Source organism: Medicago sativa, chromosome 7 (genome assembly GCF_051527215.1).
Source record: "Medicago sativa cultivar Bolivia chromosome 7, Bolivia_mono, whole genome shotgun sequence".
NCBI lineage: Eukaryota > Viridiplantae > Streptophyta > Magnoliopsida > Fabales > Fabaceae > Medicago > Medicago sativa.
The window spans coordinates 74,854,259-74,874,699 of NC_140755.1; the positions used below are offsets into that span (position 1 = coordinate 74,854,259).

The 20,441-nt window shown below is 31.5% G+C and overlaps 1 protein-coding gene across 1 annotated transcript; it reads left to right on the forward strand.

Annotated features, from left to right (window-relative positions):
* The first annotated feature begins 11,034 nt into the window (after positions 1-11,034).
* Positions 11,035-13,884, forward strand: LOC146908448 (vestitone reductase). The gene is made up of 3 exons (XM_085725896.1): positions 11,035-11,213; positions 12,485-13,009; positions 13,390-13,884. The coding sequence occupies exons 1-3, from the start codon at positions 11,093-11,095 to the stop codon at positions 13,722-13,724; spliced, it is 981 nt and encodes a 326-aa protein (XP_085582022.1). The 5' UTR covers positions 11,035-11,092; the 3' UTR covers positions 13,725-13,884.
* Positions 13,885-20,441: the final 6,557 nt, after the last annotated feature.

The window sequence follows — 20,441 nt, forward strand, 5'->3', positions numbered from 1 at the left end:
ACTTCTTCTCCCCCCACCTTCTTCTTCTTTCCATCAAAACAAAACCTCAAATTCCATTTATCATGTTCTTCTTCTTCTTCTTCTCTAGAATTAATTACTCTTGGTTCCATTGGTAAACAGAATTACACGACAAAATTAATTACTCTTGGTGATGTTGAAATGATATCAACATGTTTTGTTGTTAATGAAAATAGCCATGAATACGAACTCAGCCGCAAAGTACTACTTCGTCCTCTTCGATTTGTTCTTTCTGATTCTGCTTCGTCGTCTTCGTTCGTGTTCATATTGATTCGTTCCTCTTCGTTTTCGATTTCCCACCATAACCGTTTCAGATTTCGATTTCATCTTCTACTTCGATTTCAGATTCAGACTTTGTTTGATTTCAGATTCAGACTTCGTTCGATTTCGGCGTTCCTGCGTTTTGACTTGTTCGATTCCCCCAAATCTGGATTTTTAGTGTTTCTGTTTTAAGTTTTAATTTTATGTTATTTTATTTCTTATAATTTAACTTTATCTCTTAATTTAATTACTGTAATTTAAATGTTTAATAATCAAACAATTCCAACGTTTTTTAAACAGAAATGCAGAATTTTTTTTCCCTAAAAAAATAAAAAAATCCTGATTTTTTTTTTAAAAAAATTAAAAAAATATAATAATAATGACATGTCAGTGCCACGTCAGCACCGTTAAAACTCACTTAACAGCAGGGACTAAAAGCTATAACAGAAAATTTTATAGGGACTAAAAAGTGTGATTTATTTTTATAGGGACTAAAAACAAAACTGCAGATATTTATAGGGACCAAAAACTTAATTAACCCTTTTTTTTTAACGTGTTAAATAATCACAATTCATTCTTGTATGTCTTTTAATATAATTATGATTAAATTTAAATATTCTAAGTGATTTGAACCCTTAAACAAAAATGATTTGATGATTATGATTGACTCAGTGTAATTTTTTTTACAAATATTATTGATCTATATCCGTTAAATACATTTGGATAAGAAGCTTCGTTTATACACCATCAACCTTGTTAGATGACTAGAAAAATGAATATGGATGACAATGCCGGCAAAAAAACCCACTAGATCAACATGAATCATGTCTTTCATTCTTCAATTTCTTTTCGTGACATGATGAGTTAACAACAAGATCTAACTGTTGACGATCTTGCTAACATTCAATACCAGTGAGGCAATCCAGCTAAGCGTGTGTTTGATTTTCTGTTTGCAACACACAAAAGCACGTTTACACGCTTCCCGATATATTTTTGCTGTGATTTTCAGAAGCTCTAAATACTAGCTTCTACGCTAACGTGATTTTTTGCTGTGATTTTTATCAAACTCCGTTTTACAAAAGTTGTACCAAACAAACACTAAGTCGTTGAAAATATGTGCTTGTTGTCAAATGTTTTGATATAAGAGGCTTGGCTTCCACACCATGAAAGCTTATCGGTTATTTGGTCTTCAGTAATTTTAATTATTTGGGTTTTGTTCACTAATGTACTCTGTTGGGATATTAAAATATTAAAGTTAAATTAACTTAGTTCTATTTTTGTTTAGTTTGTTGATCTTCTTCTAAGCTCTATATAAAGAGTAAACTGTAATCATTTTCATTATCTTTTTTTTCTTTTGAAGTACACATTTTCATTATCTTTTGTTAATGAATCAATATAAAATCTGCTAAATTATTCGCTCTATCATATTTGATCTACGAGATGAATCTTCGTCTCTTTGATTACTAGTATTTCTAATAAGAATTTTGAAACATTAAGGTGAATATATAATCTATAAATATATATTGGAATATTATTGAATTGAAATTGAAGTCCAATCTTAGCATCACAGTTGAAAAACTCTGCCTACATTCTATGAAGGGTTGCAAAGGATCCACCAAATCATATCCTCAAAAGTTGGACTATGAAAAAATTACACCTTCCAACATACAATGTCCCTGCGATGGCACTATACTGATAGTACAAACCCCTAAGATGAAAAACACAACAATACTGCTACTATCGGACCCTTCATTTGTTCTATGCTCCCTAGCTCTATCTATGATTCTATGTTGGTGTATTTCCTTTTTTGTGTGAACACAACTATAATTTTGTTTGGGATTAGTGGCATAGCACTAAACGTGAATGGATACTCTCCTCTCATGTATCATGAGGTTCCATTGAAATCTCAATCAACCATTGAAAGTTAAAGAGAAAAATAGTTTAACAAAAAAGTAGATTTTATTGGTTGAAATCAAAACACGTGAGAAAAGAAAACATGAGGGGAAAAAATTGAGAGAATCCTCTCATGCGATAAATGCTCCTCATCTATCTCACACGATATTTTTAATGTTGTCGTATTGTATGTTAATCTTATCTGACTAATATAAAAAAATTTCAAAAAATATGAATTGTGATATATATTTTAATATGGCTTGCCATAATTTCATTTTTTTAAAAGATATCTTAACATTCAGGCATTCCCTCTAAAAAACATTTACACATTTGCATTTATAATTACAAAATCCTAAAATAAAATAAAATAAAAAGTGAAAAAGGAAAAGAAAAAAGAGAATACACCCACTTACTTTGCTATTTTTTGGTGCAAGTAAAAAAAACATTTGGGTATCTTTTTGGTTTTGCAATTTTTGGACCACATAATGTACTCGGTATTATTGCCCACACACCATATTCCGCCTATCTGCTAACATTTTATTGTTGTTATTTTAATTTTGATGCAAAGCTATATAAAATAAATAAATAAATAATATTTATGTTAAATATCAAGAGCACAAGTCAAAAGCTCTTTCTATGTGGTCCCTTTTTCATCTGCCGTATTTATGCAATGCAAACAAACACACCCTTGCATCAACTTTTCTCATATAATGAAAACAAATTTCAGCGCAAAAACACAACAGGCCAAGTCCTCCCCTCTTTTCAACTTCTTTGCTGTTCAACTTTTGCCTAATATAGCTTTAATTTTCATCAAGTTCACATGGTATAAAAAATTAAACCTTTTTATTTCTTTTTTCATATCTACACCACATGATTTCAGTAAAAATCAAACAAAAATCCATAAATCAGTCTTGTTTCATGCTCACGATGATACATCAGTGGAGGGAATTAGAGCCTATAAATGGAGAGCAAGAGATCAAAGAAAGGAAGGGACACAACCAAAGAAACACATAGGAAACATATAAACACCCCAAAAACCCACCATAGTTCAACCCATCATAATTTCAACTCCAAAAATCTTTCTATTACCTCAATAGAAAATGACCACTACCCTCAACAAAAAATGACTACTCCTTATGCATTTAAGGACTAAAATGACTATTACCCTCAACAGAAAAACATATAAACTAGAGAAAGAGTGTTGTAGAGAGAGAAGAGAGAGAGAGAGAGAGAGAGAGAGAGAGAGAGAGAGAGAGGCACGGCCTCCCCAATCACCGCACGAAACCTCGCTCCCCCTCATAGCTATCTGGTTCTGTCTCCCCTTCAGTTCTTCTATTTGTTTCTTCCCTTTTATCTTTACTCATTTCTAATTAATTAATACTGTTGGGATCAAATCTATTACTTTTTATTGTTTTTCATATAGGTTCTATCCAACAAAGATAATCATATTCAAGACGTGTTGTAAACTATATTTTTTTTTTTTGTTTTTAGTCCTTATTTTGTTTTAGCTCTTACAAAATTTATTTATATTGAAATTGGCTCTCTAGCTTTAGCTCTCTCCACAAAAGTGTATTGTTTTTCATCTTTACTTCTAATTACTTAAACATTTTTCTAATCAATAATAAATTCTATTTAGCACAGTAATGCTTAGATGAGATGATAAGTCTTTTCAAATCTAATTAGAGGTCTTAAGTTCGATTTTATTATTAGAATGTAACTATGTTCAAGAGAGAACTTTCCCTACCTAACTCGAGATATTAGTCTCTAGTTGTGTGCATAGTGGTTATTGCAGGACAAAGGTTTAACAAACTCTCAAGACGTGGTTGAGAAGAAACTATGGAAGTAAGGCCTTTAATCCATTTTGTTGTTGTGAATCGTGGGTTACATATGTGAAGTGTTTTTTATGTTCTTCATAAAGCAAATTAACTCCATATTCAAATTTTGTTGTTTACATGCACATAAAATTCTTAAACTTTGGGACACAAGTAGTAGCTAGCATTGTTTTTGAAGTTCATAACAAGAATATAGATGATATCATATTTAACATCAATACAAAAAAATGGATTAATGATCCCACATTTAATTTTAAATATTTGAATAGTATCCACTCTTTTTCAGCTAACACTAGCTTCAGACTTTGTAAATGTAGAACAGTTTGATTTAATCCTGAGAATTTTAAAAAAATAAATATATAATAGTAATAAAATTTACTAATAATTAGTATTAGGTTTACAAATTTATCTTATGGCGTAGTAAACTAATTTTCTTTTAAGTCATAGTATTTTTTTTTTTTGGTGATCAAGTCACAGTATTTATTGTGATTAAAAAACAAAGGAAATTTGCTACTCTTTCTCCTTACCACTTAATGGTGGACCATGAGCTTGATTGGTTAGGTCACTTTGACAAAATAGTTAATGATCATGATGGCTAAGAAAGGCTAAATGCCCACACCATGTAAGGTATTGATGCTTAATATTGTTGTTTTGGTATTTATGTACATTAGTAGTGAAACCACCTGCGGTCCCCATAGGAAGTTGTCATGGTTTGTAGGGGTTGGCCAGAACCAGAAGGAATGAATTTCTTTCTTCTTTTCAAATTTTCCAGGTGGTATGATTGAGTCTGGCTTGATGAGGATTTTCTTTAGGTACGACCTAGTTGGTTGGAGATGTTTTTATTCCGGCTAAGAGTGACAAACTTGGGAACCAATTTGGCTTTGTTAGGTTTAGGGGTGTGAGAGATGTTGCTGAACTCCTTAGAATGTCATATGAGATTTGGATTTTGGATTTTAAATTGAGATTCAATATGCCTAGCCCCTCTTCAGGTGGTCCTTTTTGTTCTCTGGTTTCAACCAATCATCTCCCATTTAGTAAACATATTTAACGATTGGTTTTTAGTTTACTATTATTGGATTCATTGAATCTTTCATAGACGATTTGATTACAAAATTATAGATAAATTTTGTGTAGATTTGAGACCCATTTAAAAACCTTTTTACTTTATTCCCATTGTGAATGCTACTAGAGCAACTACATTGGTAATAAACAAAAAAGAATCCATAAATGTGTCTCACATGTACATGCCATTTATTTATAATTTTTAAGTAAAAGTGCATTTTAAGATGTCAATGACTTCAATTGTACTAAACTAAAGTCCTTAAATAGACTCATTAAAAAGTCCTAAACTAAAAAAAGTACTTTTACATGTGCAATTACAAAATAAATAAAAAGAAATTGAAAAAAAAAGTAGTAAGAATCACTTGAACTTGAGATGGTGTGCCCAATTTTTTCTTTCCTCCTATTTTAATCGTGGGACTCGTTAGTTGCTGAAGAGAAATAATCCTTATAGAGTTGACGATAAGACTTAATTACATAAATAGTCTCTTAACTAATAATGAGATTTCATGTCGGTCCCCTTATTAATTTTCGTTCCAATATGATCCCATAAATTCCCTCGGTCAGTCAAATAAATACATTTTGTTAACTTTTGTTCAAAAACGTTAACATTCATCTTCCTCATTTATCAACTTCATCCTCAAACCCAGAAAATTCATAATCTTCATATTCAAACCCAGAAAAATTAATAAAATTCATCACAAAACTATTTTTTTTTTTAGTTTTGTGATGAAGTTTGTTAATTTTTCTGGGTTTGGTTATGAAGATGATGAATTTTCTGGATTTGAGGATGAAGTTGATGAAGGAGGAAGATGAATGTTAACGTATTGAACAAAAGTTAACATAATGGATTTATTTGACTATCCGAGAAATTTATGGGACCGTATTGGAACAAAAATTAATAAGGAGACCAACATGAAATTTCATAATTAGTTAAGGGACCATTTATGTAATTAAGCCTGCCGATAACTAACAGGTATCCACTTTTTTCTTCCTCATATGAGGGTCCTTAATAGATCGAAGTCCTTGTCAAGTAAATGACTTGCCATCATATATGCTCTTGGGAAATAATATATTTGTTCTTCATGTTCAAGAGGTAGGCATATGACAACATTATCAAATTTGACGGGTCTATTTTGATGAACAACTTATTTGCAAATTATAGCACAAACTCTTACATCGATAAACACTTATATATAAACTTATATAAACCATTTTTATATAAAAAAGTAAAGTTAAATTATTTTTCTATATGATGTAAGCTGTTTTTATAAACTATATTACAGAACTTATGAAAATAGGCCGAAAAAATCTTGTAAAAATTATCTTAAGTGTCACAAGTCCTCTCTCTTTATTAAAAAATAAAAATATAATTAAGAGAGAGCGAGATTACGAGAGATATATTGCCCAAGTCATCTCTCTTTATTAAAAATAAAATAAAAATATAATTAAGAGAGAGAGTGAGATTAGGAGAGATATAGAGAGTTAGGAGAGGGAAAGAGAGAAAAATGAAGGAGAAGATATAATTTGACGAATTTCACAATAAGTGGCACTTCGCAATGTCACATCACATTTTTTTTTGACAAAAATAAACGATATTCATTCATTCAAATTGATAGAGTACATCAATACAATACAAATCCAAATTCGCTAAAAACAAAAAGGATGAATCTATGAACAAACTCACAACATCCATGTTAATAACATAAAACGGCAAAGTACATATGCCTACAAATATGACTAATATGACTATATTCAAGTCTCCGGAATACTCATGTCTCCGGATCTGCAACGTTGACGACGCCAAAATCATTGTCATTGATCGGATCTGCACTTGTTCAAAGCTAATCTTTCAACCTGAATCAAATAAACACCGCACTAAGATGGAAAATCAAAAACTCACCGCACAAAGACGGGAAATCAAAACAAACAGAGTCGTGCAGAGACGACGAAATCACAAAAACAAACGAAAGAAAACAGAAAATATGTGAAATCACTTATTCAATTACGTTAGAAGGAAAAACAAATCGGAGGGGGTGATTTTTGGGTCAAAATTGACCCTATATTACCCCTCTGACAAGAAGAAGAAGAAGAAGAAGAAGAAGAAGAAGAAAGGTGACGGCTAGGGTTTGAGAAAGAGAGGAGAGAGAGAAAGAAAATGTCACATCACATTATTTGTTCTCTTTTTATAAGCGTAGATCCGAAATTATTAATTATGTGTTGGAAGTCCTCCTGAAAATTATTAAAAATTGATATTTTAAAAATATTCATTGAGGCAAATTTAATGAGATATTATATACTACCATTTGTCTTTATACATTAATAGAAAAATATGATCATAATATGTCATATTTGTCTTTATACATTAGTAGAAAAATATGATCATAATATGTCATATGAATCAGTGCACATAATCAAATTGATATTTTTGAAGAAATATATTTCTAGTTAAATGCAATAAAAGGGTTAATACTGTTTTTGGTACTTGTAATGTTGAGCAATTTCGGTTTTGGTCATTATTAAAAAAAAAACGTTTAGAGTATGTCCTTGTAATATCTAATTCTTCCACTTTTAGTCATTTAAACACGTCGACATAATATACACAAATGTCATGTTGACTGTGTAATTCTTTTAAGTTTTTCATTTTTTCTTTATCCACTCACTTGACATGTGACTTATATATGAATTAAAATTTAAAAAAACCAGAAACATTAAAATAATTTTAAAACAAACTAAATTAACTTTAAAAATAAATAAAAAATAATAAAGAAAACATTATTAATAAACGATAAACAACCAAACTCATTACTTCCCTTTTTTATGATCAATAATTATTTGAATAAAATAAATCATTATTAAAAATAGATTAAATCTCCAACACTTAATTCTTCAACCCTGATTTTTTTTTCCTTCCAAATCTTAATCTTTCCCTTCCTCCATATTCCATTTCTCCTGTCCATCTCTGTCGAGATTTAAATGAAATGTCTGAAAATTTCACACAGTTAAAAAACACACCACATTCAATCAAAACCATCAAAAAATATTCTTCAACCTAGGATTTTTATTTCATAAATCTTCACATCTTTATTCTAAACCAAACAAGCTTTAAACTCATAAAAACTCTTAATTTAATTTATGAAAAACCATACTTCTGAAAAACCAAACCCTATTCCCTTTCAGAAAAAGGAAAAAAAAAAAAAGACAGAATTCGGGATGAAGCTAAAAAACGCAGAGAACGAAACTAAAACCCAAATCATAACTTGAATCCGAATCCAATTGAAGGTTGAAGGGAAGTTGGAGAACATCGTACCTCAGGACAACAACAAAACAAAACGCAGAAACGTGAAATAATGAAAATACAAAACCATAAGAAATGGAGAAGTGCAGAACGTGAACTAAACCGCTGACACAAAATGGTGATTATCTGAGACTGAGCGAACAGACCCAAAAACTAATCAGTAGAACACGGTTCTTAGCCGAGCAAAAGATTGCGACGCCGACGACGACCAAAACAAAATGTTACAATTGAAAGTCTCGTAAATATCACTCTTGAAATAACATTGATATGTTGGGTGCTAGTTCAAACTCGCAACTTCGTACTCCTTTTTTTCATTTTTTTATTGTCCTTTGACATTTTTTTTATGCTCAAAATAATTGTCACTTTAAAATATGTAATATAATATTTGTTATTTTTTTTCTACTGATATATCATTATTTATTGACTTTTATTTCTTGAAGTCAACCCAATTAAATTTTTTTGAGGGAGGGATCAACCCAATTAATTATTTTCTTAAGAATTGCATATAACTCTAAAGAGACAACTATTTTTGAAGACCCTAAAGAGACAATTATTCCACTGTCTGTTTTTACACTGCACTTAATTGTATATATTATTATGATTACATATTTTTCATAAATAAATAAGATTAAAATAAACTTTTGTAATATTGTCGTATTTCTATTATAGTGGTGTTGTTCGTATTTTTATGGACTTTAGCTAACTTTTAATTCAAAATAAATAAATAAATAAATAAATACTTTAAATTTTTATTTTATTGATGTTGTTCTTATTTTAATAGGATATGATGTCTTTTTAATTAATAAGTTAAATAATAAAGTAAAAGGAAATAAAAGATATAAATGAAAGAAAAAAATTGTAACCAAAAAAAAGATATAAATGAAAGTGAAAAAGTCACCCTAAAATTATACGTTGAAATTGTTTTTTTTTTTTTTTGAAGGATATACGTTGAAATTGTTGGAGAGTGTTACTGTTAAGAACAACAAAAATGAACTCAGCATTATGATAATTAATTTTAACAAAGGAAAAAATTAGTTGAGTAGAACCGACTGAGTGTATAATTCATGAACCCTTTACACTGATACTCTAAAACTTATTTTTTTTTAATTTACTTTAGAAGTTAGATCTACTTCAATGGATTTTTTTAGTACAAATGAAGAATGGATCTCGACATATATGAAATAAAATGGATTATAAGGCCAACCAAAGTTGAAGCCGCCAACCACAACTAGGGACTTTCCCTTTCAAAAGAAAATCGATAAATAAAAAATGGGCAACATGGACTTTTATGACTTAAATTAAAGTCAGGACAATATGCTCCTCTAAAAAAAAGTCCGGATAATATGCTAACGATTTATTTAATGATTTGTATCTTTTTTAAAAAGTTGTCAGAAAACTCACAATAAATACTCCTCATTCCGACTCATTTTAGGCTCACTTCGGTAAAAATAGCGGATAGCTGATAAGTTAGCTGATAGCTTTTAGCTGATAAGCTAACTAATGACTGATGACTGATAAGCTAGTTGAAGTGTTTGGTAAAATTAACGGTTTAACTAGCTGATAAATGTAAAATGACATAAAAGGGTATTATTAATTCAAAATATAAAGTTTATATAACTTGATATTTAAATATTCAGGAATTCTTAATTCAATTTTGTTTTTTAAAAAGTAATTGAAATTTATAAATTTAATATATCTTTTATATTGTAAATTAAATTTTATTCACTAAAAATTTTATTTAAGTATAACAAGGTATATATATTTTTTTTGTCAACGGAGGTATATATATTTTTTGTCAATAACATAAGGCAAGAGAGATAAATGGAGGTATTTTGTAAAAAAAAAAAAGAAAAGAAGATAAATGGAGGTATATATTGTCAGCAACATAAGACAAAAGATAAATGGAGGTATATATATTGTCAGCAACATAAGGCAAGTGAGATAAATAATAACGAGGGATGTATTTGTCAAAAAAAATAAATAATAATAACGAGGGATGTATATTTATTAGGGAAAAAAACGAGGGACGTATATTAGGGAATTGTAGGTTTGAATTAAATTATAATAAAAGGGTAAAAATGGATTTTAGATAAAACAATAGGGGTAAAAGTGGAAGAAAATTTGAGAAGCTATAAGCTATAAGCTTAAACGCTACTTGGAATAGCTTCTGAAAAATAGCTTATAAGCTCGTGAAATAAGCTATAAGCTCATGGTCAAAAAGTGTTACCAAACAGAACTTTTTTTGTCAAATGAGCTTATAAGCTAGAAGCTAAGAGTTAAAAGCTCTTTTTTGGTATTTACCAAACAGACCCATATGGTCAAGCCAACGCAAATAATAGTACCATTATTCAACATGTGATACTTGGTCAAGTACGGCGTTTTCAGTTTATTAATTTTCAATGATTAAGATGTTAGCATAATGTCAAGAGCTAAAAGCATAGAGAAAATAAAAGTACTTATTTTCTTGGATGTAACCTACCAACCTAACTCAAGTTAAAACTCTTATGAATTAATTAACCGAATTAACATTGGTGACGTTTATTCAGCAAAAATGTTTGACTCTAAAGAGTCCAATAATGTGATGGCCAAAGCAACCAACCAATATTATATGTGAGTATATCTATATGTATATGCATAAATATATCAAGCAGAACAACGTTAATAGTAGAAGTTAAGGACAACACTAAGAAAAGGAAACAAACACTATCAATCACAGAAAAAGAGTGTCCAAATGGCTGAAGGAAAAGGAAGAGTGTGTGTAACTGGAGGTACAGGTTTTCTTGGTTCATGGATTATCAAGAGTCTTCTTGAAAATGGATACTCTGTCAATACCACTATTAGAGCTGATCCAGGTGAATTACCCTTTTTTATTTTAATAGTTTCACAAAAGAAATGTGTATTTGATTAACTATATTGTGTGTTTGGTTTGTGGAATATGGGAAGAATCAAAATTATTTTTTATTTAACATTTTTGTTTAACTTGACCAGGTTTTACTCTATTTGTGAATGGTTATTAGTCTTGATTTGGGTTCTTACTCCTTTATAGTTGTTTCTATATAGACTTAATAGCAGTTTTGGCCCCCTATATTTCAAGAAGTTGTGATTTTGGCCCCCTATGTTTTGCCCCCTTTGCACTTTTGGCCCCTTGGTTAATTTTGACCAAGTCAATGCTGACGTGGCGTCACGTGTGTAATTTTTTTATTTTTTATTTTTTAAATTATTAAAAAATAAAAAAAATACTTTTTTAAATGTTTTTAATTAAAAAAAGTTAAAAAATTCTTTTTTTTATTTTTTAATAAAAAATAAAAAATTTAATTAAAAAAAATAAATAAAAAAAATAAAAAAATTACACATGTGACACCACGTCAGCATTGACTTGATCAAAATTGGTCTAGGGGGTCAAAAGTGCAAAGGGGGCAAAACACAGGGGGGCAAAATCAAATTATTTTAGTTATGAGGCCAAAATCGCAACTTCTTGAAACATAAGGGGCCAAAACTGCTATTAAGCCTTCTATATACTCTGTCGAGTGACTCGTATATATCTGAGTTCAAGGTAAATTTAACTAAAATCACCACTTGTCACCGTAATTGTGTTAAAAACTTCTTTGGAATATCAAAGAAGTTACACTGCCATTATAATCTTGTCAAATTCACCGTAATTCTAAACATGTTCTTGGAAACAACTTGTGTTACAGTTTTTGGCATAACTTTTTAATAATGGATTCATTTCACATATAAAGGAAAAGTGATCAAATATGTAACTTTGGTGTTAGGCCAAAAAGTTTATCGACTTGGAACATTTTCTGCCTCTCAAGCTAACTCTAAGTCGTTGAATTAATCTAACATCAGAGAGCATTATATCTCTTTGTTAGATGAATCCATCGACCGATTTTAGGCTAGAGAAACTGCAAAGGATTTGGTACTAAGTTTGTATCATATTTTCTTTTTTTGAAGAAATGTTTGTATCATATTTTCTAAAAACATTTAAACATAGTTCACTTCATTTCAAACTCAATTTTTTAAAAAATCAACTTCTCAAAACCATCAATTTAATTCAGAAACATTTTATATACACTAGTCCAAACAAATGCTTATAATTTCCCTATGTTTTTGACATTAACAGAACGTAAGAGGGATGTTAGCTTCCTCACAAATCTACCCGGTGCATCCGAAAAGCTACATTTTTTCAACGCCGATCTAAGCAACCCTGACAGTTTCGCTGCAGCAATCGAAGGCTGTGTCGGGATATTCCACACCGCTTCACCAATTGACTTCGCCGTGAGTGAACCAGAAGAAATAGTGACAAAAAGAACCGTCGATGGCGCATTAGGCATTTTAAAAGCATGTGTGAATTCAAAGACAGTGAAGAGGTTTATATACACTTCAAGTGGTTCTGCTGTTTCATTCAATGGAAAAGACAAAGATGTGTTGGATGAGAGTGATTGGAGTGATGTTGATTTGCTTAGAAGTGTTAAGCCATTTGGTTGGAATTATGCTGTTTCTAAGACTTTGGCTGAGAAAGCTGTTCTTGAATTTGGTGAACAAAATGGGATTGATGTTGTTACTTTGATTCTTCCTTTTATTGTTGGTCGTTTTGTTTGTCCTAAGCTTCCTGATTCTATTGAGAAAGCCCTTGTTTTGGTATTAGGTATGAATTTTGCACCTTATTCTACTCATGTTTCTTTCACTTTTTTACTTGTTCGTAAATTATGACCTATGAAGCACGGATACGGACACTGGACACGACACGGACACTGACACACCGACACTGTTAATAATTTGAGAAAATTACATAATTCAGTGTAATTACATGTGTCGGTATCGTGTCACGCCTAACCCGAGGAGTGTCCGTGCTTCATAGATTATGATTGATTTGAGTTTACCCAAGTCAGAATATGATACCGCCATTTCAATCATGAGATCGTTGATAAAGATTGGACGAGTCACATTTCAACTTCGATAAGTCAATTTAAAACCTAAACTCGGTATATGACCGTTCGATCTTTACCCATTGACTTTGATGTGCAGGCAAAAAAGAACAAATTGGTGTGACACGTTTCCACATGGTACATGTTGATGATGTAGCTAGGGCACATATATATCTACTTGAGAATTCTGTTCCGGGAGGTAGATACAATTGCTCACCATTCATTGTACCTATTGAAGAGATGTCTCAACTTCTTTCAGCCAAATATCCAGAATATCAAATACTAACAGTAGATGAGTTGAAGGAAATTAAAGGTGCAAGGTTACCAGATTTAAACACGAAGAAACTCGTGGATGCTGGTTTCGAATTTAAGTACACTATCGAAGATATGTTCGACGATGCAATTCAATGTTGCAAGGAGAAAGGCTATCTCTAAGCATGTGTTTGAAAATTTCATGTTGAAATCTATTTTAGTCATAAAGTTGAGAAAACAATAATGTGCCTAAGATCAATGATGGCTAATGAGATGTACAAGTTTATGCATTAAGTTGTTTGTGATGAATCAACTAATGAAATAATCAGTTTATTTTTCTGAATACTAAGCCCTTTAATATACAGAAGTTCAAGTTATTACTCGTGAAAATCAAATTGAAGTTAGTTTTGCAATTGAATTGCCACGATGCATAAATCTAGAAGCCTTAAAATTCATACAACAAAAATTATATAGATTAACAGGGCGAAGGACGAGCCATAGCGAAAATAAAACAAATTCTCTAACATATGACACTTAGTAAGTCAATTATGGCATTTTATGTTGGTAGTTCCAAATGGTACATAAGTACTTATCTTGCAGATAATTTTTTTAGATTATAACTTGTTCTTAAAAGCACTTATGTTTCAAATGTCAATAATTTGGAACAGACCAACTCTTGCAGATTTATTGAAAAAAGGCATTAAGTTGATCGGTTAAACATCAAACTACACCCTCCGGTCACTATTATTAGCAAAATTTTACTTTTTAGGTTCATTGAATAAATGATGTATGTGGTCTATTTAATGGACCACATACATCATGTATTGAATGAACCTAAAAAGTAGATTTTTGCTTATAATAGTGACCGGAGGGTGTATGTATTTATATATGGGAGGGTAGAAATAACAATTATGTATTTTTAGATCGATGGAGTAGGTCTCTTTTATGTCTTCAAAGTGTTGAATTCTGCTCTTTACCCAAAAGTTTTTGCTCATTCCCAAGTGAAATTTCCCAAATATCCCTACACATGTAAAATCTGCATGACTTAACACACACTGCGTGAGTTAACTCACGCTAATGTTGATCTCTGCGTGAGTTAAGTCACGCTGCAGGAGTTAACACTTGCGTGAGTTAACTCATGCTAGTTTCCAAATTCCAAAAGTGAAAGATGGTTCCATCTAGTTAATTAATTTGTGGCTACCAGCAAAGATGCATTAAATTTAAGAGCATAATCTACTACTAACATTTGCATGCTTAATTCTATCAAGTTTTTCAACACGTAACAAAGATGCATTAAATTATTATTATCATTCCAACACTTTGTCGAGATTTACATGAAATGTCTCAGAATTTTGCAGAGCTAGAAAACACACCACATACAATGAAAACCATCAAATTTTTATTCCATAAATCTTCACATCTTTATTCTAAACCAAACAAGATTTAAGCTCTTAATTCAAGTAATGAAAAATCATACTTCTGAAAAACCGAACCCTATTCCCTTTCAGAAGAAAAAAACCGAATTCGGGATGAAGCTAAAAAACGCAGAGAACGAAACTAAAACCCAAATCATAACTTGAATCTGAATCTAATCGAAGGTTGAAGGGAAGTCGGAGTGTAACACCCCGTTTTCCCAACGTAAAAATTTCTTAATAAAAATCTGAGTTTAACAACTTAAACGGAATGCTACACTTCTTAAAATCATAAAATGGAATAAATAAGTATTTATCCTTCAAAATTCAGCAACATAATTAATTAGAATTTCGCAGCGGAAATTATTTCAACAACTTAAAAATAGTCTTGGCAAACAGGCCTCATCATAAAAATCTCATAACATCTTGGTTCATCAAAATTCATGGAAATTCATAAAACAATACGTAAGGAACAGAAACAATAACAAAACTCCCATCTCGTTACGTATCAGAGCACCTAAGGACACACACTTGTGAGGAGTCCACTCACGACCGCAACTAATTTTGGTTACCTGCAAGTAACCCATACGAAGAGCAACATTTTCAAGCAGAAGGGGTGAGATTTCATAAACAATAATATTAAGCATATAATTCATCAATTATATTTAACAACTTAAGCATTATCAATAAATCATAATAACAATTATGTAAAATTATAGCATCATAATCATTTACCAACTTAAACTTAAAGCATCATATCATCATCATAAACAACTTCTTAATCGACTTCAACATCAACTTCATGAGACAATTTAACACTTGACTCGATAAATGCAACTCGACTCTACTACGCAACTCTTATCTTCTTATATCATCTTGAATATGCAAATGCATATGGTACCAATCAGGGCATCAAGCCCCCAACATATATGAGCGTAAAAAGGCTCCAGGACATCAAGCCCCCAACTTAATTGAGCAAAAGCTCCAGGGCATCAAGCCCCCAACGTGGTTGAGCAATGGCTCCAGGGCATCAAGCCCTCAACTTTAATGAGTATGAAAATGGACTCAACATCTTACAACTTAGAAACATCGTGTACACCTCTTAAGACTCCATAAATATGGACAACTTCTTACATCTTTGCAACTTGGACCGACACTTACAACTTATGACATTAATTGTAAACAGCAACATAACATCAAATCATTAATCATGGGATATAACAATATCAATGAAAACATCATTCAAACATCACATATATTTCACATACATTTCACATATTGCACATATGGTTCATAAACAACATTTAAACATCTTATAACAACATACTCATCATTCATATCATTCATATCAAACCAAGTTAGATTCATCCCCACCCAGATTAAATACTCATAAACACCTCAACTAAACCCCTGATACTTAAGTTTGAAGTTTGGGAACCAACCATAAGTTTTGGACTAACTCAGAATTAGTTATGCTAAGTTTCTCTTAAGGTTTTCTCAAGACCCACTTGGACTATTTCCACCATAACTCAAAATATACAAATCATCTTCAAGTCAAACCAATGCCTTTAGAAAGCTAACTCAATTATCTACAACTTTCATGTTTACATCAAAAGCCAATTCAAAACAGAAACACAAGAAAAATATGCAAGAACGCAAAATAGGGAATGGTTTTTCCGAGACCTACTTGGACTATTTTTATCATAACTTAAGATTCACAAAACATTTTCGAGTCACTCCAAAGCCATTAGAAATCTAACTCAATTATCTACAACTTCTATGTTTACACCAAAAGCTAGTTCTAAATAGAAATGTATGAAAAAGACGCAAGAACGCGAAATAGAAAATGCTGTCATTAGGCAATTTCGCTGATAGCGAAAATTCTAGCTAATAGCGAAAATGTTCCAAGAGAGTTTCGCTGATAGCGAATTTCTGGCGAGTTTTTCATCTACTGTTACGATTTTAACACCATTTTCACCCCAAAAACCCAATTTCTGATCCCCCAACACCCATAAACAATAGGGAACTCAATATATGTCTATTCTACCACCTAAACATCAATTAAACACAACAATTCATGAGAATTCATACACTTTCTATAATCTTTATTGAATTAAACCTAATTTCAACTTCTCTAAAACCTACAACAATTGATTAACCTAATTCTCAAATTCTCAAAAACTAATCCTACAATTTCTTAAATACAATCATATGAATTACATACTTAATAAAATTGTATGCTAGGCTCACCCTTACCTTATAACAGATGAAATCGGCAGCCTCCAGTGTTCTCTCCTCTTCTCTTGACTTTTCTCCCTTTTTCACCAAAAACTGATCGTATGTTATGTCTTTCTCTAAACCTAACTTCTCTATTTATAACACCTCTTCTATTCTTTCTATTTTCCTCTTAACCACTAAACCCTCTAAATTTATAAAACAGCTCCACATCTCAATATTTATTTTATTTTCAAATCTTATTTTTTAAATAATAAAATAAGTCATAACATCTTAAATAAGTCATATAATTCACATAAATCATATAAACCACTTAAATCACATAAACATCATATGAATCACGTAATCTCATAAATCACATATAAATATATGCTAAAACTCATCAAAATAATTAAGACGGACGTTACACGGAGAACATCATACCTCAGGACAGCAACACAACAAAACACAAACACGAAAAAATGAAAATTCAAAACCATAAGGAATAGAGAAGTGTAGAACGTGAACTGAACCTTTAACACAAAACATGAATATCTAAGACCGAGCAAACATACTCAGAAACTAATCAATAGAACGCGGTTCTTAGCCGAGCAAAAGATTGCGACGCCGAGGACAGCCAAAACAAAATGTTACAGTTGAAAGTCTCATAAATATTACTCTTGAAATAACTTTGATATGTTGGGTGCGAGTTCAAACCCGCAACTTCTTACTCCCTCTGTTTCATTTTTATTGTCACGTTACCATTTTTTATGTCTCCAAATAAATTATTTTTTTTGACAAAATAAAAGATATTCATTCATTCAAATTGAAAGAGTACATCGATATAATGCAAATTCGCTAAAAACAAAAAGGATGAATCTGTGAACAGGCTCACAACATCCATGTTAATAGCATAAAACGGCAAAGTACAAATGCCTACACATATGACTATATTTAAATCTCCGGAATAACCATGTTTCTGGATCTGCAACGTGGATGACGTCAAAGTCATTGATTGGATCTGCAATGGATCGAAGCTGATCTGACAATCTAAAGCAATCAAATACCTGAGAGAAAAACAAACAGTGTCGCACAAAGACGACGAACAACCAACATCGCACGAAGACGACGAAATCACAAAATAAAACGAAATAGATGTGAAAATCACTTATTTCAATAAAAAGGGGAATAGCAAAACGAGTTAGAGGGGTGATTTTGGGTCAAAAATTGACCCTAAATCACCCCTCTTTGGTGGATGAAAGAGAAGAAACTAGGGTTTTTGAGAAGTTTAATCCATATGTCTCCAAATAATTGTTACTTTAAAATATTTAATACAAACATTTGTTATTTTTTCCACTAACATTCTGTTATTTATTGACTTTCATTTCACTTAATTACATCACTAGCTACAATTAATAAATGTGTTTTGGTAAATGATACAAATTTTACTTCAAGTCAAACCAATTAATCATTTTCTCAAGAATTGCACATAATCTAAAAGAGACAATTAAAATGAGACGGAATGAGTTATATTTATTGTGAGTTTCAGGACTAAACTTTTTACAAAGGATACAAATCATTTTTTTTAGGCACACAAATCATTTCCTGACTTTTCATCACTAGCATATTATCCTGACTTTTTTCCTGACTAAACTTTTCATCACTAGCATATTAATATAGGTTAATGTTAACTTGTGCCCTCAAGGCACATGTTAAGATACTCATTATAGAAATACACGTATAAAAAGACGTGCATTCAACTTCTTAAAAATTGTTATATTGTATTTTCCAATGCAAAATTGCTCTATTTAGATTGTTTATCTTGTGCCCTCAAGGCACAAGTTAAGAAGCTAAAGATAGAAATATTTTGTTGGAAATTGTGCATTCAATATTCTAGAAATTTGAAATCTTATCTTTTCAAGGCAAAATTTATTATTTAATTCTATTTTTAGGTTCTTAACATGTGTACTGAGGGCACAAGTTAACACTACCTTTTTTTATTTATCGATTTTCTTTTGAAAGGGAAAGTCCCTAGTTGTGGGTGGCGGCTTCAACTTTGGTTGGCCTTATAATTCATTTTATTTCATATATATGTCGCGATCCATTCTTCATTTGTACTAAAAAAAAATCCATTGAAGTAGATCTAACTTCTAAAGTAGATGGCGATTTATTAAAATCGCCATCTACTTTATTTATTAAAATCAACGAGGGGAGACCCACTAGATGGCGATTTTTGGGGAGATTTTGCTCTGTTCATCTTCAACCTGCTAAAAACCAATCACCAATCACCACCGCCATGCCTGAACCTCCCAATCCTGTCCTTATTCCATGGCCTTGCCTCTACCAGTCACCACCGAACTCCAATTCCAAACCTGATGAGAAAAAACCTGATCAACAACCTATCAAATCTTTCAAACAGGCCCTAAACAATGTTTGTGATATCCCCAATTCGCAACTTCCTCAACCGGTTATCAAAGGGGATAGAGTTTCAATCACAATTCCTGAAGACATCTATCATCAACAAGTCGAAGCTTGCAAACACAATTTGCACGCCAGAATCATTTACCCCAAGGGTTCCACGCCTCTAACGATCTTTACTATGCGTTCGAAGCTTGCTGATCAATGGAAGGATCTGGGAAGATGGGGTGTCCAGCATATAGGTAAGGGTTTCTTTGAATTTACCTTTTCCTCTTTAGAAGACCTTAAAAGGGTTAGATCTATAGGGTCTTGGAATCTAAATCCTGGGTTCATCAAGTTCTTTGCTTGGTCCCGGGATTTTAATCCTAATACTCAACAGAACACTGCAGCCCAAGTTTGGGTTCGGTTCTATAGTCTCCCACAAGAATATTGGCACAAAAATATTCTTTTTGCTATAGCAAATGCCATTGGAACACCTATTTGCACTGATGCTGCTGCCTCTAAACCTATGTGGGAGAGGACATTTGGCCAGTATGTTAGAATTTTGGTAGATATGGATGTTTCTCAACCTTTAAGAAACAAAATCCTAGTTGAAAGGAAAGGTTTCGCCTTTTTTTGTTAAATTAAGCTATGAAAATCTGCCGGACTATTGCACTCATTGTAAAAGAATAGGCCACTACATTGATATTTGCAAAAATGTCAGTAAAGATGATAATATTGAACAAGTCAAGGAGCCGAAAAAGAAAAAATCTGCTCAAGGTATGAAGTTTGTGGAGAAAGAACAGGGGAGAAACTAACAAAATCCTATCGTGATTGCTGAAGGGAATCACGCTCCCTTAACCAGAGATCAAAGTAA